The 27,461-nt window shown below is 43.0% G+C and overlaps 1 protein-coding gene across 2 annotated transcripts in view; it reads right to left on the reverse strand.

Moving 5' to 3' along the window:
- Window positions 1-27,461, reverse strand: part of LOC129695173 (splicing regulatory glutamine/lysine-rich protein 1-like) — a 59,208-nt gene that overhangs the window by 30,267 nt on the left and 1,480 nt on the right. Inside the window, exons 2-4 of one of the 2 annotated variants that reach the window (XM_055631948.1) lie at window positions 17,600-17,733; window positions 10,965-11,080; window positions 7,082-7,288 (exon numbers count right to left, since the gene is read on the reverse strand). In XM_055631948.1, coding sequence (XP_055487923.1) covers window positions 7,082-7,288; window positions 10,965-11,080; window positions 17,600-17,733 — 457 coding nt within the window. The remainder of the gene's footprint in view (window positions 1-7,081; window positions 7,289-10,964; window positions 11,081-17,599; window positions 17,734-27,461) is intronic. The other variant, XM_055631953.1, reaches the window with a different exon arrangement.

Consider the following 27,461-nt stretch of genomic DNA (forward strand, 5'->3'; position numbering starts at 1 on the left):
GGTATGAGAGAAGGTCTCGCTCAAGTTGACTGGAGCTGATTATTTGAGGGGAAAGGAGCATAAGGGGGATGTTTTTTAAACTGTACTGAAGAAAGCTCAGGATGTGTACGTCCCCGTTAGAGTGAAGGGCAAAGCAGGCAAACGCAAGGAAGCTTAGCTGATGAGGGAAATTGAGACGTTAGTCAAAAACAAGAATGATGTATGGGACAGGTACAGGCAGCTGGGATCAAGTCCATCCCCGGAGGAGTTTAGGGAACTAAGGAGCAAACTAAAAAATGAGATCAGAAGGGCAAAAAGGGGCCAGGGGAGAGCTCTGGCGGGTAGCATTAAGGACAATCCCAAAAGATTTTATGAAATGGAACCAGAAATGGGTAACTAGAGAGAGTGGGACCTCTGTGTGGAGCCACTGGAGACGGGCAAGGTCCTCAATGAGTATTTCTCTTCTGTATTTACAGTTGGACGGAGGAAATTGGAGCAGTCACTGGAAGTGCCATGAGAGTCAGTGTTACCGTTGAGGAAGTACTGAAGGTACTGTCGTGTTTGAGGTAGACAAATCTCCGGGGCCTGATCGGATATATCCAAGGACATTGCGGGAAACTAGAGAGGAAATTGCGGGAGCCCTGGTTGAAATTTATGACGTACTTAAATACAGGAGAGGTGCCCCAAGACTGGAGGGTGGCAAATGTTGTGCCTCTTTTCAAGAAGGGCTCAGGGAAAATGCTGGGAACTGTAGGCCGGTGAGCTTAACATCTGTGGTTGGTAAGTTACTGGAGATTATTCTGAGGGATAGGATATACAAGCATTTGGATGGACAAGGGCTGATTAGGGATAGTCAGCATGGTTTTGTACGTGGGAGGTCGTGTCTCACAAATCTGATTGAGTTTATTGAAGACGTGAATAATAGACAATAGGTGCAGGAGTAGGCCATTCGACCCACAAGCCAGCACTGCCATTCAATGTGATCATCCACAATCAGTACCCCGTTCCTGCCTTCTCCCCATATCCCCTGACTCCGTCTGCTATCTTCAAGAGCTGTATCTAGCTCTCTCGTGAAAGTATCCAGAGAACCGGCCTCGTTCGCCCTCTGAGGGAGAGAATTCCACAGACTCACAACTCTCTGCGTGAAAAATTGTTTCCTCATCTCTGTTCTAAATGGCTTACCCCTTATTCTTAAACTGTGGCCCCCGGTTCTGGACTCCCCCAACATCGGAAACATGATTCCTACCTCTAGCGTGTTCAAACCATTAATAATCTTATACGTTTCAATAAGGTCCCCTCTCATCCGAAAAAGGTTGACGAAGGCAGAGCTGTAGATGTTGCGTACATGGACTTTCACAAGGCGATCAACAAGGTGCCGCATGTTCGGCTGCTCTGGAAGGTTAGATTTCATGGGATCCAAGGAGAGGTAGCGGAATGGATAGCAGGTAGACAAAAATGCTGGAGAAACTGAGGGGGTGAGGCAGCAGCTATGCAACGAAAGAAATAGGCAACGTTTCGGGCCAAAGCCCTTCTTCAGACTGATGTGAGGGTGGGGGAAGAAGAAGAAAGAGGAGCCATTGGGCTGAGGGAGAGCTGAGAAGGGGAGGAGAAAGTAAGGACTAACTGAAATTAGAGAAGTCAATGTTTATACCACCAGGATGTAAACTACCCAAGCGAAATATGAGGTGCTCCTCCTCCAATTTACAGTGGTCCTCTAGCCATGGAGGAGGCCCAGGACAGAAAGGTCGGATACGGAATGGGAGGGGGAGTTGAAGTGCTGAGCCACCGGGAGATCAGGTTGGTTATTGTGAACCGAGTGGAGGTGTTGGGCAAAGCGATCGCCAAGCCTAAGCTTTGTCTCACCGATGTAGAGCAGCTGACATCTAGAGCAGCGGATGCAATAGATGAGGTTCGAGGAGGTGCAGGTGAACCTCTGCCGCACCTGGAAAGACTGCTTGGGTCCTTGAATGGAGTCAAGGGGGGGGAGGTAAAGCGACAAGTGTAGCATTTCCTGCAGTTGCAAGGGAAAGTGCCCGGGGAGGGGGTGGTACGGGTGGGAAGGGACGAATTGACAAGGGAGTTACGGAGGGAGCGGTCTCTGCGGAAAGCTGACGGGAGGAGATGGGAAGAAGTGGCGAGTGGTGGGGTCACGTTGGAGGTGGCGAAGATGAGAGGATTATTTGTTGTAGGTGACGGCTGGCAGGGTGGAAGGTGAGGACAAGGGGGACTCTGCCCTTGTTACGAGTAGGGGGGGATGGGGAGTGAGAGTAGAGTCACGGGGTATAGAAGAGACCCTGGTGAGAGCCTCATCAATGGTAGAAGAGGGGAATCCTCGTTCCCTGAAGAATGAGGACATCTCCGATGCACTGGTGTGGAACACCTCATCCTGGGTGCAGATGCGGCGTAGACGGAGGAATTGGGAGTAGGGGATGGAGTCCTTACAGGAAGCAGGGTGGGAAGAAGTGTAGTCCAGATAGCCATGGGAGTCAGTGGGTTTATAGTGGATGTCAGTCAGAAGTCTATCACCTGCAATGGAGGTAGTGAGGTCAAGTAATGGTAGGGAAATGTCGGAAATGGTCCAGGTGTATTTGAGTGTCGGATGGAAGTTAGTGGTGAAATGGATGAAGTCAGTGAGTTGTGTGCGGGTGCAGGAGGTGGCACCAATGCAGTCGTCGATGTAGCGGAGGTTGAGTTCGGATAGCAAATGGATAGCAAATGGAAGGAAGCAGAGGGTGATGGTGGAAGGTTGCTTCTCAGAATGGAGGCCTGTGTGTGTGTGTCACAAGGTTCGGTGCTGGGCCCGTTACTTGTCATCTACATCAATGATTTGGATGAGAACAAACAGGGCAAGATTAGCAAGTTTGCGGATGATACTAAAGTGAGTGGTTTTGCAGATAGTGAAGGTGGTTGTGAACGATTGCAGCAGTTTCTGGATCGATTGGCCAGGTGGGCGGAGGAATGGTTGATGGAATTTAATACAGAAAAGTGGGAGGTGTTGCATTTTGGGACGTCGAACACGGGCAGGACCTACACAGAAAATGGTAGGCTTCTGGGTAGCTCTCCTTTTCTCTCTCTCTATCCTTTTCTGAGAAAATGTAGAGCAGAGGGATCGAGGAGTACAGGTGCATGGTTCCTTGAAGGTCAAGTCGCAGTTGGATAAGGTGGTCAAAAAGGCTTTTGGCATTGGTCTTCATTAGTCAGAGTATTGAGTATAGAAGTTGGGAGGTCATGTTGCACTTGTATAAGACGTTGGTGAGACGGCATTTAGAATATTGTCTTCAGTTCCGGGCACCATATTATAGGAAAGATATTGTCAAGCTTGAAAGGGTTCAGAAAAGATTTACGAGGATTTTGCCAGGACTGGAAGGTGTGAGCAATTGGGAGAGGTCGAGTAGACTGGGTCTCTATTCCATGGAGCATAGGATGAGGGGAGATCTTATAGAGGTGTACAACATCATGAGAGAAATAGATCGGGTAGATGCACAGTCTTTTACCCAGAGTAGGAGAATTGAGGACCAGAGGACATAGGTTCAATGTGAGGGGGAAAAGATTTAATAGGAATCTGAGGGGTAACATTTTTCCACACTTGTGAACGATTGCAGCAGTTTCTGGATCGGTGGGTGTATGGAACAAGCTGCCAGAGGAGGTAGTTGAGGCTGGGACTATCCCATCGATTAAGAAACAGTTGGACTGGTACATAGATGGGACAGGTTTGGAGGGTTATGGACTAAACACAGGCAGGTGGGACTAGAGTAGCTGGGACATTGTTGGCCGGTGTAGCCGTTGGGCCAAAGGGCCTGTTTCCACAATGTATTTATGACAAAACAAGAGAAGAGAGAGAGAGAGAGAGAGAGAATGAGAAAAGGAGAGAGAACAAGAAGAGAGGAAAAGAGAAAGAGAGAGAGAAAACAAAAGAACGAGAGAGAAAGGACGAGAGAAAATGAGAGAGAGAGAGAGAGAGAGAGAGAGAGAGAGAGAGAGAAAGGGAGCGAGAGAGAAGGAGAGAGAAAAAGGGAGAGAGAAAAGGAGAGAGAGAGAGAAAAGGAGAGAGAAAAGGAGAGAGAAAAGGAGAGAGAAAAGGAGAGAGAGGAAAGGAGAGAGAAAAGGAGAGAGAAAGAGGAGAGAGAGAGAAAAGGAGAGAGAAAAGGAGAGAGAGAGGAGAGGAGAGAGAGAGAGAGAGAGAGAAAAGGAGAGAGAGAGAGAAAAGGAGAGAGAGAAAGGAGAGAAGAGCGAGAAAAGGTGAGAGGAGAGAGAAAAGGAGAGAGAGGAGAGAGAGAGAAAAGGAGAGAGAAAACGAGAAAGAAAATGAGTGAGAAAGAAAACGAGAAATAGATAGAGAACTCACAGCTTTTTTTCCAATGGAGGTCAATGTCGTATGCTGAAGGAGGCCTCGTTTGAAAGATAAAGCATCGAACAAGCCCCGTTGACCCACCGAGTTCATGCTGACCATCAATCACCCATTCACACCGGCTCTATGTTATACCGATTTCCCATTCTCTATTTGCTCGAGATAATTTAGAGGCCAATTAGAGGCAAAGCCCACACAGTTAGCATTAACGCAGGATCAAACCCAGGTCTTTCGCCCTGAGGCAGCAGCTCTACCAGCTGCTCCACTGTGCCGCCCATTCATGTCATGCGTTCTTGTGATTCGTAAAACTAAATTGATTTTTGATTTCTCAGGCAGTACATTGAGATTTTATTCCTAAAGCTCTAACGGGTTATGGGGCTGTCCCACTGCACGAGCTAATTCAAGAGTTCTCCCGAGTTTCCCCTGATTCGAACTCGGAGAATTACGGTAATGGCCGCTCGCAGGTACTCGGGGCTCCTGTGGACAATTTTCAACATGTTGAAAAATCTTCACGAGTCTTCACGAGCTTACCGCGTTTCCTGAGTACCTGCCGTTACCGTTACGAGCCGCTAAGAGACGTTCCGAGCTCCGACGGACCCGCCATGTACATTCTACATGCTTACCACGAGTTTGATTTTTTTTTAAACTCGGGAGAGCACTTGAATTAGCTCGTACAGTGGGACAGCCCCTTTATTGATTATTTAATTTGAGAATTTGTATATCCAAGAACTCCATTACATTCATTGAATTGAGGTGCTATCAGTGAGATGAGGATCAAAGAAAATTAAGGACAGGCTTAATAGAGCAATATGAACACTTTACATTTAGAAAGACACTCGTATTCACACTGTTTAGTTTATTAACAAAAAATGCCTCAAGAGCCACTCAGAATAATATAAAAATAGATACCATACCAAAGAACATAAAGCAGTGGCCAAAATCTCATACAATAAAATGAGATCAAAGAAAGAGACTAAGTGGAATTCAGGTCAGACAGATTCAGAGAAGGAATAAACAAACAAAGTTGGTTGCACGGGAACCAAGATGGGGCGGGAAGTCTGAGAATGGGCTCAACTGGAGAGTTCTCGAAAGAACTGCCAACAACCGAGTGAGGTAGAGGACCTCCCTAGAGGAGCAAAGGGCTTAAGAAGAGAAGAAGACAGGAACCAAGATGATTAAAGAGTTTAGGGACAGGTGCATCGCTAAAACAAAGAGGTCACTCAGCCCAACAAAAGAAAGGTCAGCAGAGTTTCAAGCAGGGTGAACGGTGTTACAATATACAGGTCCACCACTGATTTTCCAGCATCCTTTGTTCCAAAGCCTTTATGGATTGTCCTTTTCCAGACCAGAGGTCACGGCCTCAGAGAGGAGTCCAACGGTATCGGAACGGTCTGACTGGGCAGCCGAGGAACCATGATATTGGCCTGTAAAGGCGCACGGTGCAAATTCAACCAGCCGATCGGCCACGGAGGTCAGCTATGATCTGCCAGCTCCGACTGGGCCGGAGTTCCAGAGACCCAGCCACAGGGGGCAAATTTGGCCCGTTGATCGTGGCGTAACTCCTGATGAGGTCAGAATGGGCTGCCTCACCCGACCTAATGTCACATTTTCGGGGGAGGTTTGTGTGGATGGGGAATTTCAAGTGCTCTCTTGTAATTTTGTCTGGGTTAAAGGAAGTGCCAGACCACCGACTGCTAGAGAAACAATGGTGAACCTGTACAAGAACAATTTGACACCAGGAATCAGCATGTGTTTGTGGCAGACACCAATTCCCGATGGGTATGATTATTGCATAAAAAGACCGCAGTGAAATAAAGATCCAAGAGTTCCATCTTCCCTGATGGATTTATCGCTTGGTCTTGCCAAACATCACGTCAACAATGATCTCGAACAGTACAACACAATTTCTCAACATTGCAAGTCTATCATTGAGAAATCAATCCCAAATCTTTTTCTTAATAGCTTAATTATTGGTAGTATTTTCTGAAAGTTATCTCTGTAGCCTAGCCACATTTCCATTTATTTTACTTTTCCATTGTTTACAACGTTTCGGATGAGTCTATTATTCCTCGAGGGCCAATCTGAACCGCAATCTTCTTTTGCAGCTTCATGTTGAATTCCCCACAGAACTCATCATTGCAAGTCAAGTCAAGAGAGTTTATTATCATGTGTCCCAGATAGGACAATGAAATTCTTGCTTGCTGCAGCACAACAGAGTATTGTAAGCATAAATACAGAACAGATCAGTGTGTCCACATACCATAGAATATGTATATATACTCATAATAAATTGTCTGTCCTCGGACCGAGTGTGGAAAGTTACCATCCGTGCACATGCAGTTGAGACCTAACTGCACATTTATGTCACAAAAGAAAAGTGACCACAGGGCTTTATTCTACAATTCAATGTTACCAGAACTCCAATCATCTTGCAGCCATCAAAACAATTAAATACATTTAAACTAGAGGTTGGCCTGGAATGCATTGGCAAGACAAATTAACATTTTAATAACATTACCGACGGTTTCAGCAGCAGAGAAACAGACGTTGGGGAAGGGGAGGGCAATCTTATCGAGATGAAAATTGGAACAATTTCTTTATAATGCTTGGTGTCCATTTTCACATCATGATCAAAACCCTATTACATGCAATGTGTTTTGAAAGAGAATAATAATCTAGGGTGATTTAAAAGTTATTTATTTAATAGCATAAAATAAAAAGGACCCAATAGCTTGAACAATAACAATAAATTACCTGTGAATTCAAGTTTCCAACATAAATGGTTCTTCTAATTTCTTCAATCTTGGAAGGGTCGACGTTGCCCATTGTGGGAGGTTGTGAGCTTAGTCCTAACGCTGTTAGGGATGGATCGAGTCCAGCTTGTAGTGCTCCCAGTGTAGTAATAGGGACAGGACCAACAATAGTCCCCACTGCACTTGCCGTTACTTCAACACCAGTAATCTGTCAAATAAAACATGTAGCTCAAGAATTATTGAGCACGTTGTAAAAAAAAAAATGTTACTAAGCCATCCCTCGCAAAAAAAAGACATTTTCTTTCAAATCATGCTGCACATGCTGACATTTTGAACATTATGTGAAAATGGACACCAAGCTTAAAGAAATTGTTCCAATTTCCATCTCAGCCCTGCCCAGCCCTGTCTCTGTGTTAGTTCAACTGCTGCTGAAATCCTCGGTCATGTATTTATAGGTTGATTTTGGCCATACCAATGCACTCCAGGCCAACCTCCAAAGTCCTTCATTTCATCCTTTGCAGGTTTTCCAAAACTCTGCTGCACCCACTCACTGATCAGTCTTATGTTTGCAGACCGACCATCCTTTCCGACTGAGCCACATGCCACTTGCTGAAGGAGATAGTTTTAGTTTGAGGTCCTGATGCTGGGTCTTGATCCAAAATGTTGACTATCCCTTTGGCTCTAAAAAATGATGCCTAACTAACTGAGTTTCTTCAGCAGTTTACACTCGGCTTTAAAATGTTCACTCTAGCTTCCAAGGTCATGCTCTTCCTTACCTCTAATGTCATGCAGTTTACAAACTTCAGATATGTTCCTTCATCCAATTCTGCCAATCCATCAGATCAACATTTGGTTCATCTACCATTGGTATTTGTGGCTTTTGGAGGCAGATTCCTAAGGCACCCCCTCCCTCAACCTTTCCATTTTTCCACAGTTCTTTTATCTTTTAAAGTCCTCCTCAAAACCCATCTCTTTAACCAAGTTTTTGGTCACCTGTTCTAACATTTCTTAACATGGCTCAGCATCAACTAATTTTTGTATAACATTTCGCTGTAGATTCCTGGGACATTTTACTTGGAAGTGTTACAGTGCGAAATGTATTTGTGCCGTCTTATTCCCAGCTAGGCCTGTCATTTTATCTTGGGTAATTTTGAGGTTTTCCAAACCTCAGCTGCTTCTAGTGTATTTGGTACAATTTTTATTCACCCATTGATCGTAGGAAGAGAATGAGAATAGAATGAAAAGTGTGAAGATGAAATGCACTCAAAAGACCGTGACAACATTCGTCTACAATCTATCACATGCATTCCCTCTGTGGTCTCAACCACCCTCCTGCAACCTAAACCCCAGTTGTCTTTTCACGTTCCCATGTCTGATGAAGGATCCTTGCCTGGACCATTATCTCTACTTCTTTCCCTATTGCGCTGCTTGACGTGAAGTCAAATTTTAAACATCTACCATTAAAAATCCCTTAAAGTCTATCTTTTAGCAAGGAGATGAGATGGAAGGAAGACGTTCTTTTAGGAAGGAGATGAGGAGGAATCTTTGGTCAGAGGGTGGTGAATCTGTAGAATTCTTTGCCACACTGTGGAGAAGTCAGTGGATACACAGTGCCCTCCATAATGTTTGGGACAAAGACCCATCATTTATTTATTTGCCTCTGTACTACACAATTTGAGATTTGTAATAGAAAAAAAATCACATGGTTAAAGTGCACATTGTCAGATTTTAATAAAGGCCATTTTTATACATTTTGGTTTCACCATGTAGAAATTACAGCAGTGTTTATACATAGTCCCCCCATTTCAGGGCACCATAATGTTTGGGACACAGCAATGTCATGTAAATGAAAGTAGTCATGTTTAGTATTTTGTTGCATATCCTTTGCATGCAATAACTGCTTGAAGTCTGCGATTCATGGACATCATCAGTTGTTGGGTGTCTTCTCTGGTGATGCTCTGCCAGGCCTGTATTGCAGCCATCTTTAGCTTATGGGGGCTAGTCCCCTTCAGTTTTCTCTTCAGCATATAAAAGCCATGCTCAATTGGGTTCAAATCGGGTGATTTGACTTGGCCACTCAAGAATTTACCATTTTTTAGCTTTGAAAAACTCCTTTGCTGCTTTAGCAGTATGTTTGGGATCATTGTCTTGCTGTATAATGAACCGCCGGTCAATGAGTTTTGAGGCATTTGTTTGAACTTGAGCAGATAGGATGTGTCTATACACTTCAGAATTCATTATGCTACTACCATCCGCAGTTGTATCATCAATGAAGATAAGTGAGCCAGTACCTTCAGCAGCCATACATGGCCAGGCCATAAGACCCCCACCACTGTTTCACAGATGAGGTGGTATGCTTTGGATCTTGGGCAGTCCATTCTCTCCTCCATACTTTGCTCTTGCCATCACTCTGATATAAGTTCTTCGTCTCATCTGCCCACAAGATCTTTTTCCAGAACTGTGGTTGCTCTGTACAGTACTTCTTGGCAAACTGTAACCCAGCCATCCTATTTTTGCGGCTAACCAGTTTTGCGGCATCTTGCAGTGTAGCCTCTGTATTTCTGCTCATGAAGTATTCTGCAGACAGTGGTCATTGACAAATCCACACCTGACTCCTGAAGAGTGTTTCTGATCTGTCGGACAGGTGTTTGGGGATTTTTCTTTATTATAGAGAGAATTCTTCAGTCATCAGCTGTGGAGGCCTTCCTTGGCCTGCCAGTCCCTTTGCGATTAGTAAGCTCACAAGTGTTCTCTTTCATCTTAATGATATTCCAAACAGTTGATTTTGATAAGCCTAAGGTTTGGCTGATGTCTCTAACAGTTTTATTCTTGTTTCTCAGTCTCATAATGGCTTCTTTGAGTTTCATTGGCACAACTTTGGTCCACATGTTGATAAGCAGCAATAAAAGTTTCCAAAGGTGATGGAAAGACTGCAAGAAAGACGGTGCTGAGAGCTCGCTTATACCTGCATTAAGGAGGCAATTAAACACACCTGAGCAATTACAAACGCCTGTGAAGCCACGTGTCCCGAACATTATGGTGACCTGAAATGGGGGGACTATGTATAAACACTGCTGTAATTTCTACATGGTGAAACCAAAATGTATAAAAATGCCCTTTAATAAAATCTGACAGTGCACTTTAATCACATGTGATTTTTTCAAATGCAAATCTCAAATTATGGAGGGCACTGTATTTGTGGCAGAGATAGATTCTTGATTAGTACGGGTGTCAGAGCTTATGGGGAGAAGGCGGGAAAATGGGGTTAGGAGGAAGAAATAAATCAGCCATGATTGAATGATGGTGGACTTGATGGGCCGAATGGCCTAATTCTGCTCCTATCACATATTAACTTTTTAACTGAGCTTTTGATATTTGCCCCAGTAAATGTTTAGGTGATTCAGCATTAATTGTTGTTTGATACTGCTTCTAACATCTTGAGTTAGTTTTCTTTGCTAAAGGGGCCATATAAACACAAACCTTTTTGCAAAGTGAATGACAATAAACATGCCAAAGGAAATGGTTTAACAAAATACTGAAAGAGATATATTGGCAACATCAGAATGTGGGGCAAACAAAAGGGATGACACATATGGTGGAGAATATTACATGCATCACCCCTTCCTACAGCCCAGATTTTGAACTCTCACGGAACCATTGGCTTGCAGACCCATTGTCTCCAGAAATCACCATCGGCAATTAACCCACCACAAGCTGCCCGTCCCTTTTACAAAATGTAACATTCAACATTACACAAACAAAACAATTGGCGTCTACATTAACATCAAACGTTGTGGCTGTCATTTGCTAGACTTCCACTGAACTGCAATATAAGTACAATAAAAATGTTCGCCAGACACTTTAGGCTTCAAAATATCACTCACTGAAGCAAGAGGGCTTGAAGTAGGTATTGGGAGCAACCCTGCACCGGGTATCAGCCCTGTAACAGAAGGGGCAGGAGCCAAAAGGGGCAAGGCTTTGGTTTCATCTGGGATTTTACCTGTGAAAGAAACAAGACAATTACTTAAGATAATGGAAACTAAAAAAAAATGATTTTTTTTATTTGCTCCCCATCTCAATATCACAGATTGACTAGTCTGAGAGCTCACTTCTAGATCCTTCCAAATACATAAACATAAAGATGTCTTTTAACCTACTCTGTAATAAAATTAAAAGCGCAAAACTGTATGCAACCATATATTACAGGAAAAATTGTTTTAATAATTAAAAATGTAGACAATAATTTAACACTTTGAGCTATGGTCACCTGTACTTGAAACTTATTGGTCATGTACCATACGATATCAAGCATGGACGTTTTCCCCAGGCGATCACTCTCAGTGTTCGAAAGTTGTGTTACACACGACAACCGTTCATGTTGGCTGCATCACTACTAGCACACAGAACATCAGATACAGAAAAGAAGAACATTTTTTAAAATTCTTTTTTTAGTCCCCAATAAAATGACACACAGCCAAAATCCGAGAACTGATATAAAAACCAGTTAAACACTCAAAGCAAGAAACCATCATTGTTTACTTATGAGGTTACAAATGTTTCATGTAACTCATTTCTCCTTGAATATCAGTGTTAAAACTTGCACTTCTAAAATCTGATATCTGATTACCCGATTAGGAGTACAAAAGAGTACAAATGTGCGTCGGCACAAATGATTTCACAGTGAACTGGATGCCAGTTACTGTGAGAAAAAAATGGGGTGGACTAAATGCATTTTCAGCTGCATGTAGGTGACTGAAAAGTGGCTTTTTAAAAATGTTTTCCTCCCTTCTCTCTCCACATACAACACAATGGGCGGCATCTCCTCCCTCCTGACCCTGTGGTCTATGTGACCGCTACTAGCTCATTTTTCCAGAGCTCGGCATTGACATGGATCTGCTAAAATAGATCCTGTCCTTGCAAAGTGACTGCAGAATGGGGAAAATGGTGCAAGGCACAATCTGAACCAAGTCTCTGTTGATTGAGAGCCGTTTCTAAATCTGGAACTCTTGTCTCTAGGCAAAAATCAGGTTATTACATTCATACCGATTATGAGAAATAATTGGCTTTATTTGCCTTAGAGAAAAAATTAAATGCGATAAATGGGAGCTAAATTAAAAAAACTTGTACAAACATATGGTAATTATTTATTTTAAACTAATTAATTATATTGAGCAGAAATGCTGCTAAACAGATATTGCCATTGACCTGTCAAAGGATGCCACATTTAACTGAGATTAAAAATGGATGTTAACAGCATTACTGGCCTTATCAATTGTTCAATTCTATAACCTGTGTGTGGGGCAAAAAGAAACCCAGCCAGGGCTGCTACTTACTCAGCTGTGTATAGCTCAGAATATGACACTGAATTGTCATTAGTAACTATGAGATAAAGAATCAAATGAGGGTTAGGATAGTAAGGGAGAAAAGGGAAATGAGAAAATGTAAAAGAACCAAGTAAGCGGGAGAATGTCATAAGTATCGGCATGAGAAAGAGAACAACGGTAGAGAGGGAGTGAAAAGATTAATGCGTTTAGAAAAAGAGAGATGTCAACAGAAGCAAATGATTACATAGGGAGATAGCACCAAAAGATAGCAAAATTGGAAACATATCTGTGATAAAACAATTCATTATTTCGCTATGTCTAAACCACGGGAGTTTCACTGGCTACATTTCTTGCAGAGAGAACTATTGCAGTAACATTATCAGGTTAGTTGCATATTTACTAAAGTTAGAGGAGCTTTGTAACTACTGAATTTAATTTTGTTTCCAAGCTTCAAAATCTCAACTGACCTGTAATTATTTATTTTCAAAAAGTCAAGAAAAATGTTAACTAACAGATTCATCCCAACGTGCATAGGAAGATGCAGAATGGCTGGATTGCAGAGATCATGCAAAATTTAAAAGGAGGATTTAATTTAAATTTGTTTTTAAAATCTATTTCCCATCTGAATGCTGCTGGGCCGCTGCTCGATGGCAGCTATGCTGACCAACAGCACAGAGGGACAGCAAGCCGCGGGGGTGTCACAGCCGATGGCTGGTCACGAAACGAAGTTGAGCTAATGTTCAGTAACATTCGCAGGGGGAAGAGTTGGTGGTGGTGGAAGAACAGAACCTCAAGCAATCGCGAGTGAACACGTAGTTGCGAGAACGCCGAAGACTGCTCCCTGGCTCACAAAGAATAAAGAGGGACTAAACCACTGCCTACTTCCACTTCCTTTTCATTGCCAGGACACCCAATACATGGGAACACCACACAACGCCAAATTTTCAATTAGACTCAACTGCACTGTAAGAACAAAGTCAAAATATTTTCCAAATGCTTTCCAAAGTGGGGTGTAATCGCCACAAGTCGCACGAGCACAAAATCATTTGAATTGGATAGACAAGTGGCAAATTTGAAGCACGTTATGCACATTTGTTAGCTTATCCCCTTGGCCCTGTCATCTATTGGGGATCTTTTTGATCCTGCTTCTCACAATAACAAAACACAATGCTGCTCAATGGAACTGAATAAAGGGGACAACAAAAAGCTTTCCAACAAGCCTTTCTTGTTGACAATATTTAATTTTAGGAGAAATTTGCTCCTAAGCAAATTCTAGTGGTTTTCTACTAGAATCCAAATTTATTTGGGCTTTCCTATAAAATTCTCTGTCTATGGTTGGATCTCAATGGGCAAATGCTAAACATAGGCTGCACCGTGTCCAGAGGAAAGAGAATACATCACTACTCGTTTCCATCTATTCTTCTGCAAGTATATCAACCCATGTCACCATGGATTATTGGAAAATCTTTGAGCAGCAACTCCATGTATAAGTGTGTCGACAATACATCCAAGTTGCTTCATAATGACCCTCCAGTTATAGTATCAAACTAGAAAAATTATCTTTGTGGTTATCACTGAGATTTAAATTATTTTAGAGTTTTAGTTTAATATATTTACATACAGTGGTCATTATTCAAAACATGGTTTTTAATACCAGATCAATCTAACGCAACTGTTTTCTCAAAGCAAAGCTCTACCAAGGAGTTCAGTGAGGCAATTCCTTTGAAATCTGGTAGTCTTGTAGACTTGGAAAGAGCAGGGTCAAACTTTCACATGAAGTCACCTCCATGAATTGCATTTAAAACCACATGGATGAATTCAGAGTATGGATAATAGTCTGTATTATTGTACTGTATTATTCTCCCATGGCAGAAGTAAAGAGAATTGATGTTTCCAGCAAAACATTACATTTCTTTCTCTTTTCACTCAATGAGAATTTTCATCAGTTTGCTTTCATTAACCAACTTTGGTGATCAGAGCACATGTATACACCATAGAGCTTTGGGCACCCAAGAAAAACAAGTACCCCAGCATGAATCACTGTATACTTTGCAAAAAAAAAGCCAAATTTTAGGTTGTAATTTTTTTTAAAAATCAAGGGTTCGTCAATTGAGACAAATTTTTCCACACATTGTTTCATATTGAGAAACATCAATTCGTACTTCATAAAAGGATATCACCAAGCAGCTAGATTTTAAATATGAAAACAACACCTTAATCCACACGCAGAAAGTATTTTTGGAAATAAAGATCATACTGCATTTAGTCAGTCAAGACGCATGCTCTGCTTTACATCACATGATATTATTGATAATGGAAATAGTGGAAAGAAAGCTATTAAAACAATGACAGATTTTGGAGTGAACGGGGAACACAGCCATTGTTTCTGTGAGGGCATGATACACACGCAATAAATCAAGTTCATATTTTTTTACTAAATGCATACTATGCAGTTAAAAAAGTCACTTATTGGAGCTCTGAAGCTGAATTATAATAGTTTGGAAAAGTGCATATGGAATAAAATAGTTTTTTTTTGCTAGAGCATTCAAATTTTGCTCATAAAAGTTAGTTACATTATTTTTTTTGCTTCTACACAAATAAGTGGATAGCTATCATTTACACAATACAGGGAACAGGATTTCTCTGCAGCATTCAGTCAATGGTGCGGAATCAACAAATGAAATGTCTCAAATCAATTGGAAATTTCAATGCCTTACATTAAGTTCACAAGTAATTTTGTGGAAAACAAACACTTATAATTTAAAGCAAGTTATGGCAAAATGCAACAAGGTTAAATAACACAGATATACATTTATCTTGGAATTTTAATAAATTCTACCACGTCTAAAAAAATTGTCTCCCAATATAAACATACGTACATCACCCACACACTGCATATCAGGAACTGATTTCATTAAACAGTATTTTTGTTAGAGAACATTAACAAACAGCACAGAAACAGAAAAGGATTAAAATGCCTAAAGAGAAGACGCATACAAGGGACAAATAAAAAAGACAGGGCATCCATCTTGGAAGAGGTCGGCGGGCAGTCTCCAGTCATTATTCCCCCCGTGAAGGCTTTGCTTGGTTGGCAGCAATAGTGGCATGGCAAACAATGCCTACAGTAGGCAAGTGCACAGGTCTGCCTTCGCCAGTCTAGTCATCTACTAATGCACACACATCACAGAGAAAACATACAAAACCAAATTAATATTGGTACTGGGATTCCATCTACCATTCAATATGGCTAATAAAGAAAAACCTTAAATTAATTAGAACGTATTTCAAATTACTGGCAAACATTATATACCTGCAGGAGAAGGACCAGCCACTGATTTGGCTTATATTAAAGAAATGTAGCTATTTATTGCTCAAAAACCCTTAATACTGAAACACCTTCTAGAATTGCAACGTAGTGCCACATAAATAACGTAAAACAATTAAAAAATGTTTAGATTACTTAAGCTGAATGTTTTTGTGTACTTGTCCAAAACACAAAAATCCATTTATTCCTACAAGATGGCAAACTCCATTATCATTGAAATGGCACAGAAAGTCATAAACTATAAATTTTAATTCTCAATTATTACCAAAATGTGAATTTCAAAGAAATATACAAAGAATTAAACCTCTGAAAAAGTTTATTTAATGTTAATTCTAAATATGCATTTTAAACTAACCCTTTATCTGCCAAACCAATTTTGCAATATATCCAATAACCTCAGCAGGGCAGCATCTGTATTAATAACAGTTAACTGTCCAAGAAACTATTTGAAAGAGATAATGATAAAGACTGTTCTCAAAGCCACACCCTCAAAACATGTACTATGCTAATAAAATCTTAATGTAATTACGATGTGAACATAAGGTCCAATATTATAATTCCTCCCATAAGCGATCAACTCAAATACTGTGCTGGATGCGATTACATCTAGATTTTACTGGAAGATGCAACTGATGCAAACTAATTGAATCTGCGAAAGCCAGCTAATATTATTAACCTCTGCAGCCAGTTAGCATCATTATTTGTAATTGAGTGTGGAAATACATTCGTATTTCCAATAATGTTAAATCGAAAGTATGAAACTTTACAATCCATTTTCCTATTGTGCTGGCTGCTGACTTTTCCAGCTTTTACAAAATAAATTTAATTTTGTTTATTTTGTGCTGCATTTGTACATTTTGCAATCTTAGTTTCCTATTTACTAATTTACAGGGGACAATGGGCATATTGAAAATGAAAATTGGTATCACATTAATAAATAGTTTTGTTCAAGTACAGGATATCCACAACTAACTACATTTTAATTAATGTTTTAGAATTAAATAGGCTGTATAACTTTATTACTTCTGAACAAATTGCGTCCAAGTCCTTGTTCAAAAGAAAGGGTAAACATTGATAGTTATTTGTCAGAGCTGTTTCACTTTATTTAGCTCTCTGTCATGTTACTGTCCGTGAAACAAGTTCTGCCGACAAATCTGCTAGATTTTCTGCAGCTTGACACAGCTCCTGGAAGGGTTGTCCCTTGTTTAAAATGATGTGTCATGACTAGTTTGTAGGCTAACTGAATTTTAGCAAAAGCAAGCATCAGAACAAATTGGTAATTTTTTTTTAAAAGACTGAAGCTATATGATGCAATATTAGTAATTAATCCATTCAAACAAGGTTATGACATTTCTTGCATGTTATTTTAAGAGGATATCCACAAGAGTGGACTACAATATCTTTGCCAAATAAAGTAGGGCATTCAGACTGATTACTAATACTGCATGTTATAAGTTGCAACCCAAGTCTCCTTTTACTATGTTAGCCTGTATTTGAAACACAGTGAAACAACTGAATATTCGTCAGACATTTGCTGAGGAAAGAGAAGTGGATGTGGAAGTGGGCTTTGGGTGCATGGATTCAATCACAGAATAAGAATACTGTTTTCCCTGTTGAAAATCTTTTTTAGGAATGCTGTTAATGCAATATATATGGTGCCTCAAAAATATTTACTTTTTTTTATACCTCAATATGGAAATATTGATGTGGCAAAAAAAAAATGTAGTAACACTTGATAACAGAATAATCTCTGTTAAATAATAAAGACCACTGTCCACTTCCAGGAAACTTTCCCTCAGCTAAAAAGAGAATTTATGATTAAAATAAGTCTAACAGCTGATAAATTTGCAACAAAGCCTTAAATACCTACCTTCATTAAATGGTACAACAATCAGGCCTCTGTCTATAAAAACCACGTTTGTTAGATGCTGGGCCACACCAACACTCACGGGATCGCGATATTTAATGTAACATACCCTTGACGAAACTGGGATAGGCGAATTGCTGCAAGACAGAAAAGGTCAGAATTAGTTTATTAAAACTGTTACAAACATGCTATAACAAATTCAGTACAGTTGGAACTTCCACTTCATTTGCACTCACCATCCGCAATAAAACATTGTGAAACATCGAACAAGTTGGCAATTAGGAAAGGGCGAAATCACAGTTAAAGTTGAGGCAGAAAAGGTTTAGTTTACTGATACTGCGCAGTAACAGGCTCTTCGGCTCACTGAGTCCATGCCGACCAGCGATTCCCGTACACTAACACTATCCTACACACACTAGGGTCAATTTACAATTATAGCATTCCAATTCGCCTACAACCGGTACATCTTTGGAGTGTGGGAGAAAACGGGAGATCCCAGAGAAATACCGCACAGGTTACAGGGGGAACGTACAACACCATACAGACTGCACCAATAGTCAGGATCGAATCTGGGTCTCTGGTGTTGTAAGACAGCAACTCTACCGCTGCGCCACCGTACCATTCTCATGACATGGGAGAGATGCGAAAGTAGCTCCAAATTGCTGATCAAAATTACTTTTCAGAAATCGCACCCGAGTTAAACCTCGTGGTAATAACGTACGATTAACGTACGGCATTCGTGGACGCAACGTAGTGCTAACTGCAGGTTCTCGTGTAACTTGTCTACTCTTGCAAAAAATCAAACATGTTTGAAATTTTCCATGAGTCAATTTTACTCTTGTGGTTAATAATTGAAACATTTTAACTCGATTTAAGAACGTAGTGGCCCGTGCGTTTACCTTAGTGTATCGTTAGTCTACCGTGGGAACTCTTTAACTCAGCGGGCAGGCAGCAGCAGAATGTCGCTCCCTTCAGTTTCCCAGCGACAGTCACCTGCCACGCGAGAGAGATCATGCACTGTTGTAGATCTCCTTTGCACATTGGTGTTTCTGTCTTTCTCCACTCATTTTTGGCCCCATCTGTCACCACCCCCACCTACACCCCTCTGCTTCCCGGCCATATGTGTGACCCCTTCCCTCCCCTCTCCAGCTCCCCGCCCATTGCACCGGCGCGGGGGCTTTGCACTGTCTTTACGTCGGCGATGCCAGCAGGTCCGTGCCAGTCACCAGAGACGTCAGGACCAATGGGACATCGATCCCCAGACCCACTGCAAGCACGGAGAACCCAGAGACCCACAGCCAACAGCAACTTCAGCCCAGCCCCGCTCCAACTCCAGAGGAACCCGGGTTGCGGATGAGGGGGCGCAGCTCGGGCTGTGGGCGAACTGCCACTTGTCGCCGTAGCGGCCCATCGGGGAGCGGATTCCTCTGGAATTGGAGGGGGAGGGTGGTATTGTGCTGTTTGATCGCCCCCTGCTATCCCAGGGACAGGGAGAAACAGCGGCTTTTGAGACTGGTGGGCAATCACTTCCAAAGTTCTGCTCACACAGTCAGTACACCTCTCCTGCACTTGTCTCCCGCACTAAGATCACCCCGCAGAGAATGATCCCAGCCTAACCCAAGAGCCATGTCACCCCAGACAGATTAATGACGCCCCCCCCACCCCCCCTCTCTCAATCTCAACTCACGCCTGGGCACCAAAGCAACTCAGGAGGCGAACCTTGAGTCCGTCTCACAACAATCTGATGTGCACATCCGTCCACATTCAAAGATTTAATTTCCCGTCTCCCCGCAGTGTGTAGACATGGCAGTAAATTCAATTAAAACATATCAAACCTGTGTGTTTCAAACAAATCATAAGTATAACTGCTCTGGCACTGGATGGTGCGCATTTTCCCTTTGTAGGTCACATCAATAGATGCGGCCGCTCTGAATTGTATCTTTAAAACAAAGGCACAGGATGGAGAGGTCTTCTTTAACACTGTTGCTTATTAAAACATAACACTGTTGCTTATTAAAACAAAACTTCAATCGGGATTGGCTCAAGAGTAACCCAGGAGACGAACTGGGAACATCGCAGAAATGACAAGTAAACGAGAAACTGCCGTCTACCCGTGGGAACTCGGTTTTTCTGGAAGTGGCAGCGCTGTTAACAGCTGCGGCTCACCTGCAGTCCGTCTGTCTTTACTTTTTTCTGTTGTTTTTTTTGTCTTGTTTTGGTTAAGTTTTAGTTTGTTGGGTTGTGTTAGGGGGGTGAAACATCTTCTCTGTCTCTTCCTTTGGGGGAATGCGACTTTTTCGTGTCGTATCCCCCTTCTCTGCCTCCGTCTGCGCTGAGGCCTAATGGCGGAGCTGGCGGCCTCCAGCCTGCGACTGACCCCGAGGCTCCGGAGGCAGAGCCAGCCAGGACTCACCAACGAGAGGCTGGCCGTCTTCAGGGCTGAGGCAGCGGTGGCCCGATTTGCTGGTGCGTCGTTCTGGTTTTCGGCGGCGGCCTAGAGCTGATGCAGCGGGGCTCGGAGCTGAGACTGCGGGACCCGGAGCTGGGGCGGCGGCCCGGAGCTGGGGCGGCGGCCCGGAGCGGAGACTGCAGGACCTGGAGCTGGGGCGGCGGCCCGGAGCGGAGACTGCGAAAAACGGAGCTGGGGCGGCGGCCTGGAGCGGAGACTGCGGGACCCGGAGCTGGGGCGGCGGCCTGGAGCTGGGGCGGCTGCCCGGAGCTGATGCTGTGGCGGGCCGTCTCGGAGCGGAGACGGCGTTCCGGCTTTCGGCGGCGGCGACATCACCACGGAGGTCCGCTGGGCTGGAGGGCGGCATCTCCGGCCTGGATCGATCGCCTCAGCGCAGAGGGAGAACAAGGAGGCAGAGGGAGACTAAGACTTTGCCTCCATCACAGTGAGGATGTGCTTGGAGAACTCACTGTGGTGGATGTTTAATTTGTGTTTATTGTATGTTTTGTTTTTACTGGTTCTGTGTATGACTGCAGGCAACATAATTTCGTTAAGGTCTGAATGACAATAAAGGAATCTAATCTAATCTAATCTAAACTCTTGATCTTTTACCTGTTATATCGTGCTCAACCACGACCCCTTCACTCGGGTTACCTCTTGCGTCAGCTCGTAACGTGAGAATGGCCTATTAAGATGTTGACAGCACTGTCAAGGCGAATGTTTAGCGAGTTTCCCCAAAGGAAAGGCATTGTCAAGTAATAATTTGATGTGCCATCTTGGAGACAATATTGTGAACTGCGCCGACGTGCAACTGGACTCAGGAAAAGACCTAGTCTGGCTCAGATGAGAGGTTTCCTCACTGTCAACACTTACCAGGTGACATGACTCTGCCTGTATGATTGGCCTTAGCCCATAGATTACTACAATAACATCAAGCAGGTGCTGATGCCAACAGGACACGAGACCAAGTGGAGAGGTGTTCACAGCAAAATATAACTGGATCACAGCATGCAAAGTCACTTCCGCAACTTTGTAGTTAAAATAAAAATAAATGTTTAAGTATTCTTTTTGGTCATATACCAACAGTGTATAATCTCACCAATCCAGCATGTTATACTATTACCATGCCCAAGTATTGCTTTAAAATGTTAGCAATTGATGTTTCCTTTATCAGATATGCTGGTTGCTACCTGAAAAGTGCAAGTTTATTTAGTGGCTGTAAATACTTAATTTCCTTTCTATTGACTCCATTTACACCTCACACAGCTCCCATCCTGCGTTTGGACTGTTCGACCAGCTGCCCTCTGGAAGGCGCTATAGGTGCATCAAATCCAGGACAAATACTCAGAAATAGTTGCTTTCCGAAAATTATAACTACTCTTAATTCAAATTCACACATGCACTGACTTCACAGCTCAACATCCGGACTTCCATCTGTATATATGTATATAGCGCCGCAGAATTGTGCACCTATCGCCCCCCTTCTCCCTTCTGTTTTTTGTTTTTTGTTTCTTGTTTTTTGTACTAAATTATATGTATGCACTGAATACGAGCAGCTTTCAATTTCACTATACATGTATAGTGACAATAAATGGCATATCTATCTATATCTATCTCAGCACGGCCAGCAGAATAATCATGGACAAGTCGCAGCCTTTCCACTCCATTCTTTCCCCTCTCCCATCAGGCAAAAGGTACAGAAGTGTGAAAACGCACACCTCCAGATTCAAGAACAGATTCTTCCCAGCTGTTATCAGGCACTGAACCATCCTACCACAACCAGAGAGAAGTGCTGAACTACTATCTACCTCATTGGTGATCCTCAGACCATCTTTGATTGGAGATAGACAAAAATGGTGGAGAAACGCAGCGGGTGAGGCAGCATCTATGGAGTGAAGAAAATAGGCAACGTTTCGGGTTGAAACCATTCTTCAGACTGATGTGAGGGTGGGGGGCAGGAGGAAGAAAGGAAGTGAAGCCAGAGGGCTGAGGGAGAGCTGAAAAGGGGAGAAGAAAGTAAGGACTACCTCAAATTAGAGGTCAATGTTCATACAGCTGGGGTGCAGACTGCCCAAGCAAAATATGAGGTGCTGCTCCTCCAATTTATGGTGGTCCTCACTCTGGCCATGGAGGAGGCCCAGGACAGAAAGGTCGGATTCGGAATGGGAAGGGGAGTTGAAGTGCTGAACCACCAGGAGATCAGGTTGGTTATTGCGACCGAGCGGAGGTGTTCAGCGAAGCGATCGCCAAGCCTATGCGATCGCCAAGCATACGCCTTGACTCACCGATACAGAGCAACTGACATCTAGAGCAGTGGATGCAATAGATGATGTTGGAGGAGGTGCAGGTGAACCTCTGCCACACCTGGAAAGACTGCTTGGGTCCTTGAATGGAGTTAAGGGGGGAGGTAAAGCGATAAGTGTGGCATTTCTTGCGGTTGCAAGGGAAAGTGCCCGGAGAGGGGGTGGTTCGGGTGGGAAGGAACGAATTGACCAGGGAGTTACGGAGGGAGCGGTCTCAGCGGAAAACAGGCAGGGAAGGAGATGGGAAGATGTGGCATGTGGTGGGATCACGTTGGAGGTGGCAAAAATGTTGGAGAATTATTTGTTGTATGTGACGGCTGATATGGTGGAAGGTGAGGACAAGGGGGACTTTGCCCTTGTTACGAGTGGGGGGAATGGGGAGTGAGAGCAGAGTCACGGGGTATAGAAGAGACCCAGATGGGAGCCTCATCTAGGTAGAAGAGGGGAACCCCCGTTCCCTGAAGAATGAGGACATCTCCGATGCCCTGGTGTGGAACACCTCATCCTGGGTGCAGATGCGGTGTAGACGGAGGAATTTGGAGTACGGGATGGAGTCCTTACAGGAAGCAGGGTGGGAAGAAGTGTACCCAGATAGCCATGGGAGTCAGTGGGTTTATAGTGGATGTCAGTTAGTAGACTATCACCTGCGATGGAGATAGTAAGGTCAAGAAATGGTAGGGAAATGGTCCAGGTGTATTTGAGTGCCGGATGGAAGTTAGTGGTGAAATGGATGAAATCAGTGAGTTGTGTGTGGGTTCAGGAGGTAGCACCAATGCAGTCGTCGATGTAGCGGAGGTAGAGTTCTGGGATAGGGCCACTGTACGTCTCGAACAAGGATTGTTCGGCGTACCCTACAACTGGGCAGGCACAGCTAGGGCCCATGCGCGTGCCCATAGCTACGCCTTGTATTTGGAGGAAATGGGAGGTGTCAAATGAAAAGTTAGTACGGGTAAGGACCAGCTCCGCTAGGCGGAGGAGAGTATCAGTAGATGGGGATTGGTTGGTTCTCCGGTCGAGGAAGAAACGGAGGGCTTTGAGACCCTCCTGGTGGGGGATGGAGGTGTAGAGTGACTGGACATCCATGGTGAAGATGAGGGAATGGAGGCCTAGAAAACGGAAGTCCTGGAGTCGGACTTTGATCGGACTTTGCTGGCTTAACCTTGCACTAAACATTATTCCCTTATTATGTATCTAAACACTGTACACGGCTCGATTGTAATCATGTATCGTTTTTCTGCTGACTGGATCGCACGCGACAAAATCTTTTCACTGCGCACGTGACAACAAACTAAACTGAACTGATTTCAGATCAATCAGAATTAAGTTTGTGAAGGTAAAGGATTTAGGAAAAACAATATAACTGAATTCTAGTTTTCTTTATACTTCACGATTGGCTTTTGTTCTTTAAAAACCCTTAGCATCCCTAAACCACGGACATGCTTTCAAATACTATTATGTGCAAGATCAATGGAATATAGCTTTCCAAGAAGTGATGGCATCACAGGAGCTACCTGCATTTTCCTAATAGCTTACCAGTTTACCTGAAGAGTGGCTAATAAAAAACTTTTAAAAAGATGCAACTATCTTCTGTCCTGTTCAAAATCCAGTGATATTTAATCAACAGTTTCTAAATGCTACCAGCAATGGAGGATAAGACTGTGCCATTCAACCTATTACATTCATGGTTTAGGTTTATTATTTTACACTAGAACGGTACAGCACAGGAACAGACCCTTCGACCCACAATGTTTGTGCCGAACATGATGCCAAGTTAAACTGATCTGCCTGTACATGATCCATATCTCTCTATTCCCTGCACTTCCATGTTCCAACATAAAAGCCTCTTAAACGCCACTAATATATCTGCCACCACAGCCCCAGGCAATGTGTTCCAGGCCTCCACCTATGTAAAAAAAAACTCGCCTTATAGCTATGCTTTGTAGTGTTGGTTATTTCCACTGAGAGAAAGGTTCTGACTGCCTATCCTTGATGCCTCTCAATTTTATATACTGGCACATATACCTCGCTTTGTTTTGCATGCTATCCAATCAAATCAGAAAATACAATCCTGTCAAACTCAAGATAGATAGAGCAAAGGTGAAGATACATAGTGCAGAATATAGTTCTTAGCATTGTAGCACATCAGTTCCATAGACATGAAGTCCAATGACCGGTGAAACCATCAATTCTCTAGCTGCTTATGGAAAGACTGTTCAGAGGCCTGAAACAGAAGGGCAGAAGCTGTTCCCGAGTCTGGTGGTGCGGGTTTTCATGCTTCTTTATCTTGAATTGAACGGCAGAGTAGACTTGATAATCCGAATGGCCTAATTCTGCTCCTATCACTTATGACCTCATGACCTTTAGACATGATACCACCGTTGACATTTTTAGTTCATTGCAGACCATTCTTTTTTCTCATTGTAATGTATTTATTCGTTATATTCTGAAAGATCCCATTAAATGTGTTACATAGCATGTTAATGGACCGATTTTGAATCCAATGTCCATTCACATTGTGCCCTTATTTATGTTTAAAGTACAATTCCAGGGCCCATTTTTCTCTCCATTAAATTAAATATAAAATGTAATCATGTTATGATAACTGATATTTAGGTCACCTTCACAATTAGGTCATTAATTAATCCTAACCCCTTGCACAAGACCATGTCATATAACTCCGGATGGCTTCATTGTGATCTGTTCTAACACTGTGAAAGCACTTAAAGCAAGCTAATCTTGCTTATCCTTGCCCCTCTTGAACTTTCCAGCCTATATTTAGATTAACAAGCTCAATAAAATGGGGGTGGGCAAATACAGTATAGAAACAGGCCCTTCAGCCCAGCTATTCTGTACCAAAACTCAAGCAGTGATATTGGCCAGTCTGGCCAATGGTTGAAAAGACTCAGAAAAGTATTCCCTCCAACACCTTCTCTGCAGTCATATGTATGCTTCCATTTCTATTCTGCTATAATTCAAAGGTGATTATTTAACTGTTTGCATGCCTCGTCACCTTCCCCTCAGCCAACAATGACCTATTCTACATTTTCTTCATCATTGTCTACTTTGATCCATTCTTTCCACACCTTACATTCTCTTTGTACCCTTCCATATCTCTAGTTTCCCTCTCCCCGACTCTCAGTCTGAAAAAGGGCCTTGAACTGAAACACCAGCATTTGTGTCCATCTTCAGTGTAAACCAGCATCTGCAGTTCCTTCCTACACAAGATCCTAGGCAGGAGACACTTGAATGACAAGTAGACGATTCTGGTCTGAATAGGGTAGTAGGCTGGGTTTATTATTGCCAAGTGTATCATGTAGCAAAGTGCAGTGAAAACATTTTGTTTGTGTGCTATCCAATGAGATCAGATACGAATATGCATGAATACAATTAAGCCAAACACAAACACAAAAGGTAGAGAGCAAAGAGAAAGGGATCGTAAGCCTGCGGCTGGGCTAACCATCATGACTAATCTGTAGCAATCCCATTTATGGTGTTCATCAAAATGTTTCTCAAATATAGCAAGAATCAGGTAATGGTCCACATGTGAAAAAATATCTTACTCAATCTTACTTACACAATCTCACACCCCTTATCTTAAAACTACTTGCACCGGTTATAATTCTAAGAGAAATATTATTTACCCTAGCTATGCCCCTCATGATTTTGTATCTCTCAATCAAGTTAACTCGGCCTGCAAAGAACACATCAATAGACAATAGATGCAGGAGTAGGCCATTCAGCCCTTCGAGCCAGCACCGCCATTCAATGTGATCATGGCTGATCATCCCCAATCAGTACTCCGTTCCTGCCTTCTCCCCATGTCCCCTGACTCCAGCCTACTCCAACTCTATTCATGTGTAGGAAGGAACTACCGATGCTGGCTTACACAGAAGATAAGACACAAAATGCTGAAGTAACTCAGCGGGTCAGGCAGCATCTTTGGAGAAAAGGAATAGGTGACGTTTCCCGAAATGTCACCTATTCCTTTTCTCCAGAGATGCTGCCTGTCCCGCTGAGGTACTCCAGCTATTTGTGTCTTTCTCCAACTGTTCATGGTTGAAATGCTTCAGCCCAGGTATCAGCCTGGTAAATCTGCTCTCCAGTGCTATCACTTTCTTACTATAGCATGGTAACTGGAACTGCAGGCGGCACACCTCCAACTCCCTCAGTGACAACTCGACAGCAAGATTGTTGCTTGCCGAAACTTTCTCTCCCCACCCCAATTACTGGCATCAACAAGTCATCAGCATGTTTGGTAAATTAACAAACGTTTGGCAAAGTAAGGAGGACCATAGATCGGAAACAGGTGAGGGGCAACATTTAAGGGAGATGTGCGAGGAAGTTTTTATTTTACAGGGTGCCTGGAACGCAGTGGTGGAAGTCGACACGATGGTGTGGCTCAAGAGACTTCTGGAGGCAGGCAGTTCAGATATAGTCTTGGCATCATCGTGCAGGCAGTTCAGATATAGTCTTGGCATCATGTTCAGCATAGACATTGTGGGACCTATTCTTGTGCTGTACTGTTCTACGCTCCATGTAACAGTCCTTTCAGCTTACGATGTCTGTGCTGAGCATGAGGCCAGGGTCGCGACCCGAAATGTCAGCCATTCCTTCTCTCCAGAGATGCTGTCTGTCCAGCTGAGTTACTCCAGATGTTTGTGTCTATGAGGCCAGGTGAAAATTATTTTAATCTCCCCTGCCTGCACGATCCATATCCCTACATCTCCATATGACTATCCGAAAGCCTCATAAGTGCTATTATTGTATCTGACTCCATCGCCACCCCCCACCAGCATTTAACAGGCACATACCTCTCTAAAAAAAGCTTGCCCCACACAACTCCTTTAAACTTTGCCCCTCTCACCTTAAAGCTATGTATGTCATTCAGTATTTGACATTTCTACCCTGGGAAAAGGTTTTAACCACCTAACCTGCCAATACCACCTCATTTTACATACTCCCATCCCCTCCCTATGCCCATCATCAGTTCAAATACTCATATCCCGTACCCAAGCCTGTCATAATTTTACATACATCTATCCTCTCCCTCTATTTTATATTATCCCCTCCCTTGGCAACTCATAATTTTACACTTCGGTTCCGTCCCTCTGCC

This window comes from Leucoraja erinacea, chromosome 3 (assembly GCF_028641065.1).
Source record: "Leucoraja erinacea ecotype New England chromosome 3, Leri_hhj_1, whole genome shotgun sequence".
NCBI lineage: Eukaryota > Metazoa > Chordata > Chondrichthyes > Rajiformes > Rajidae > Leucoraja > Leucoraja erinaceus.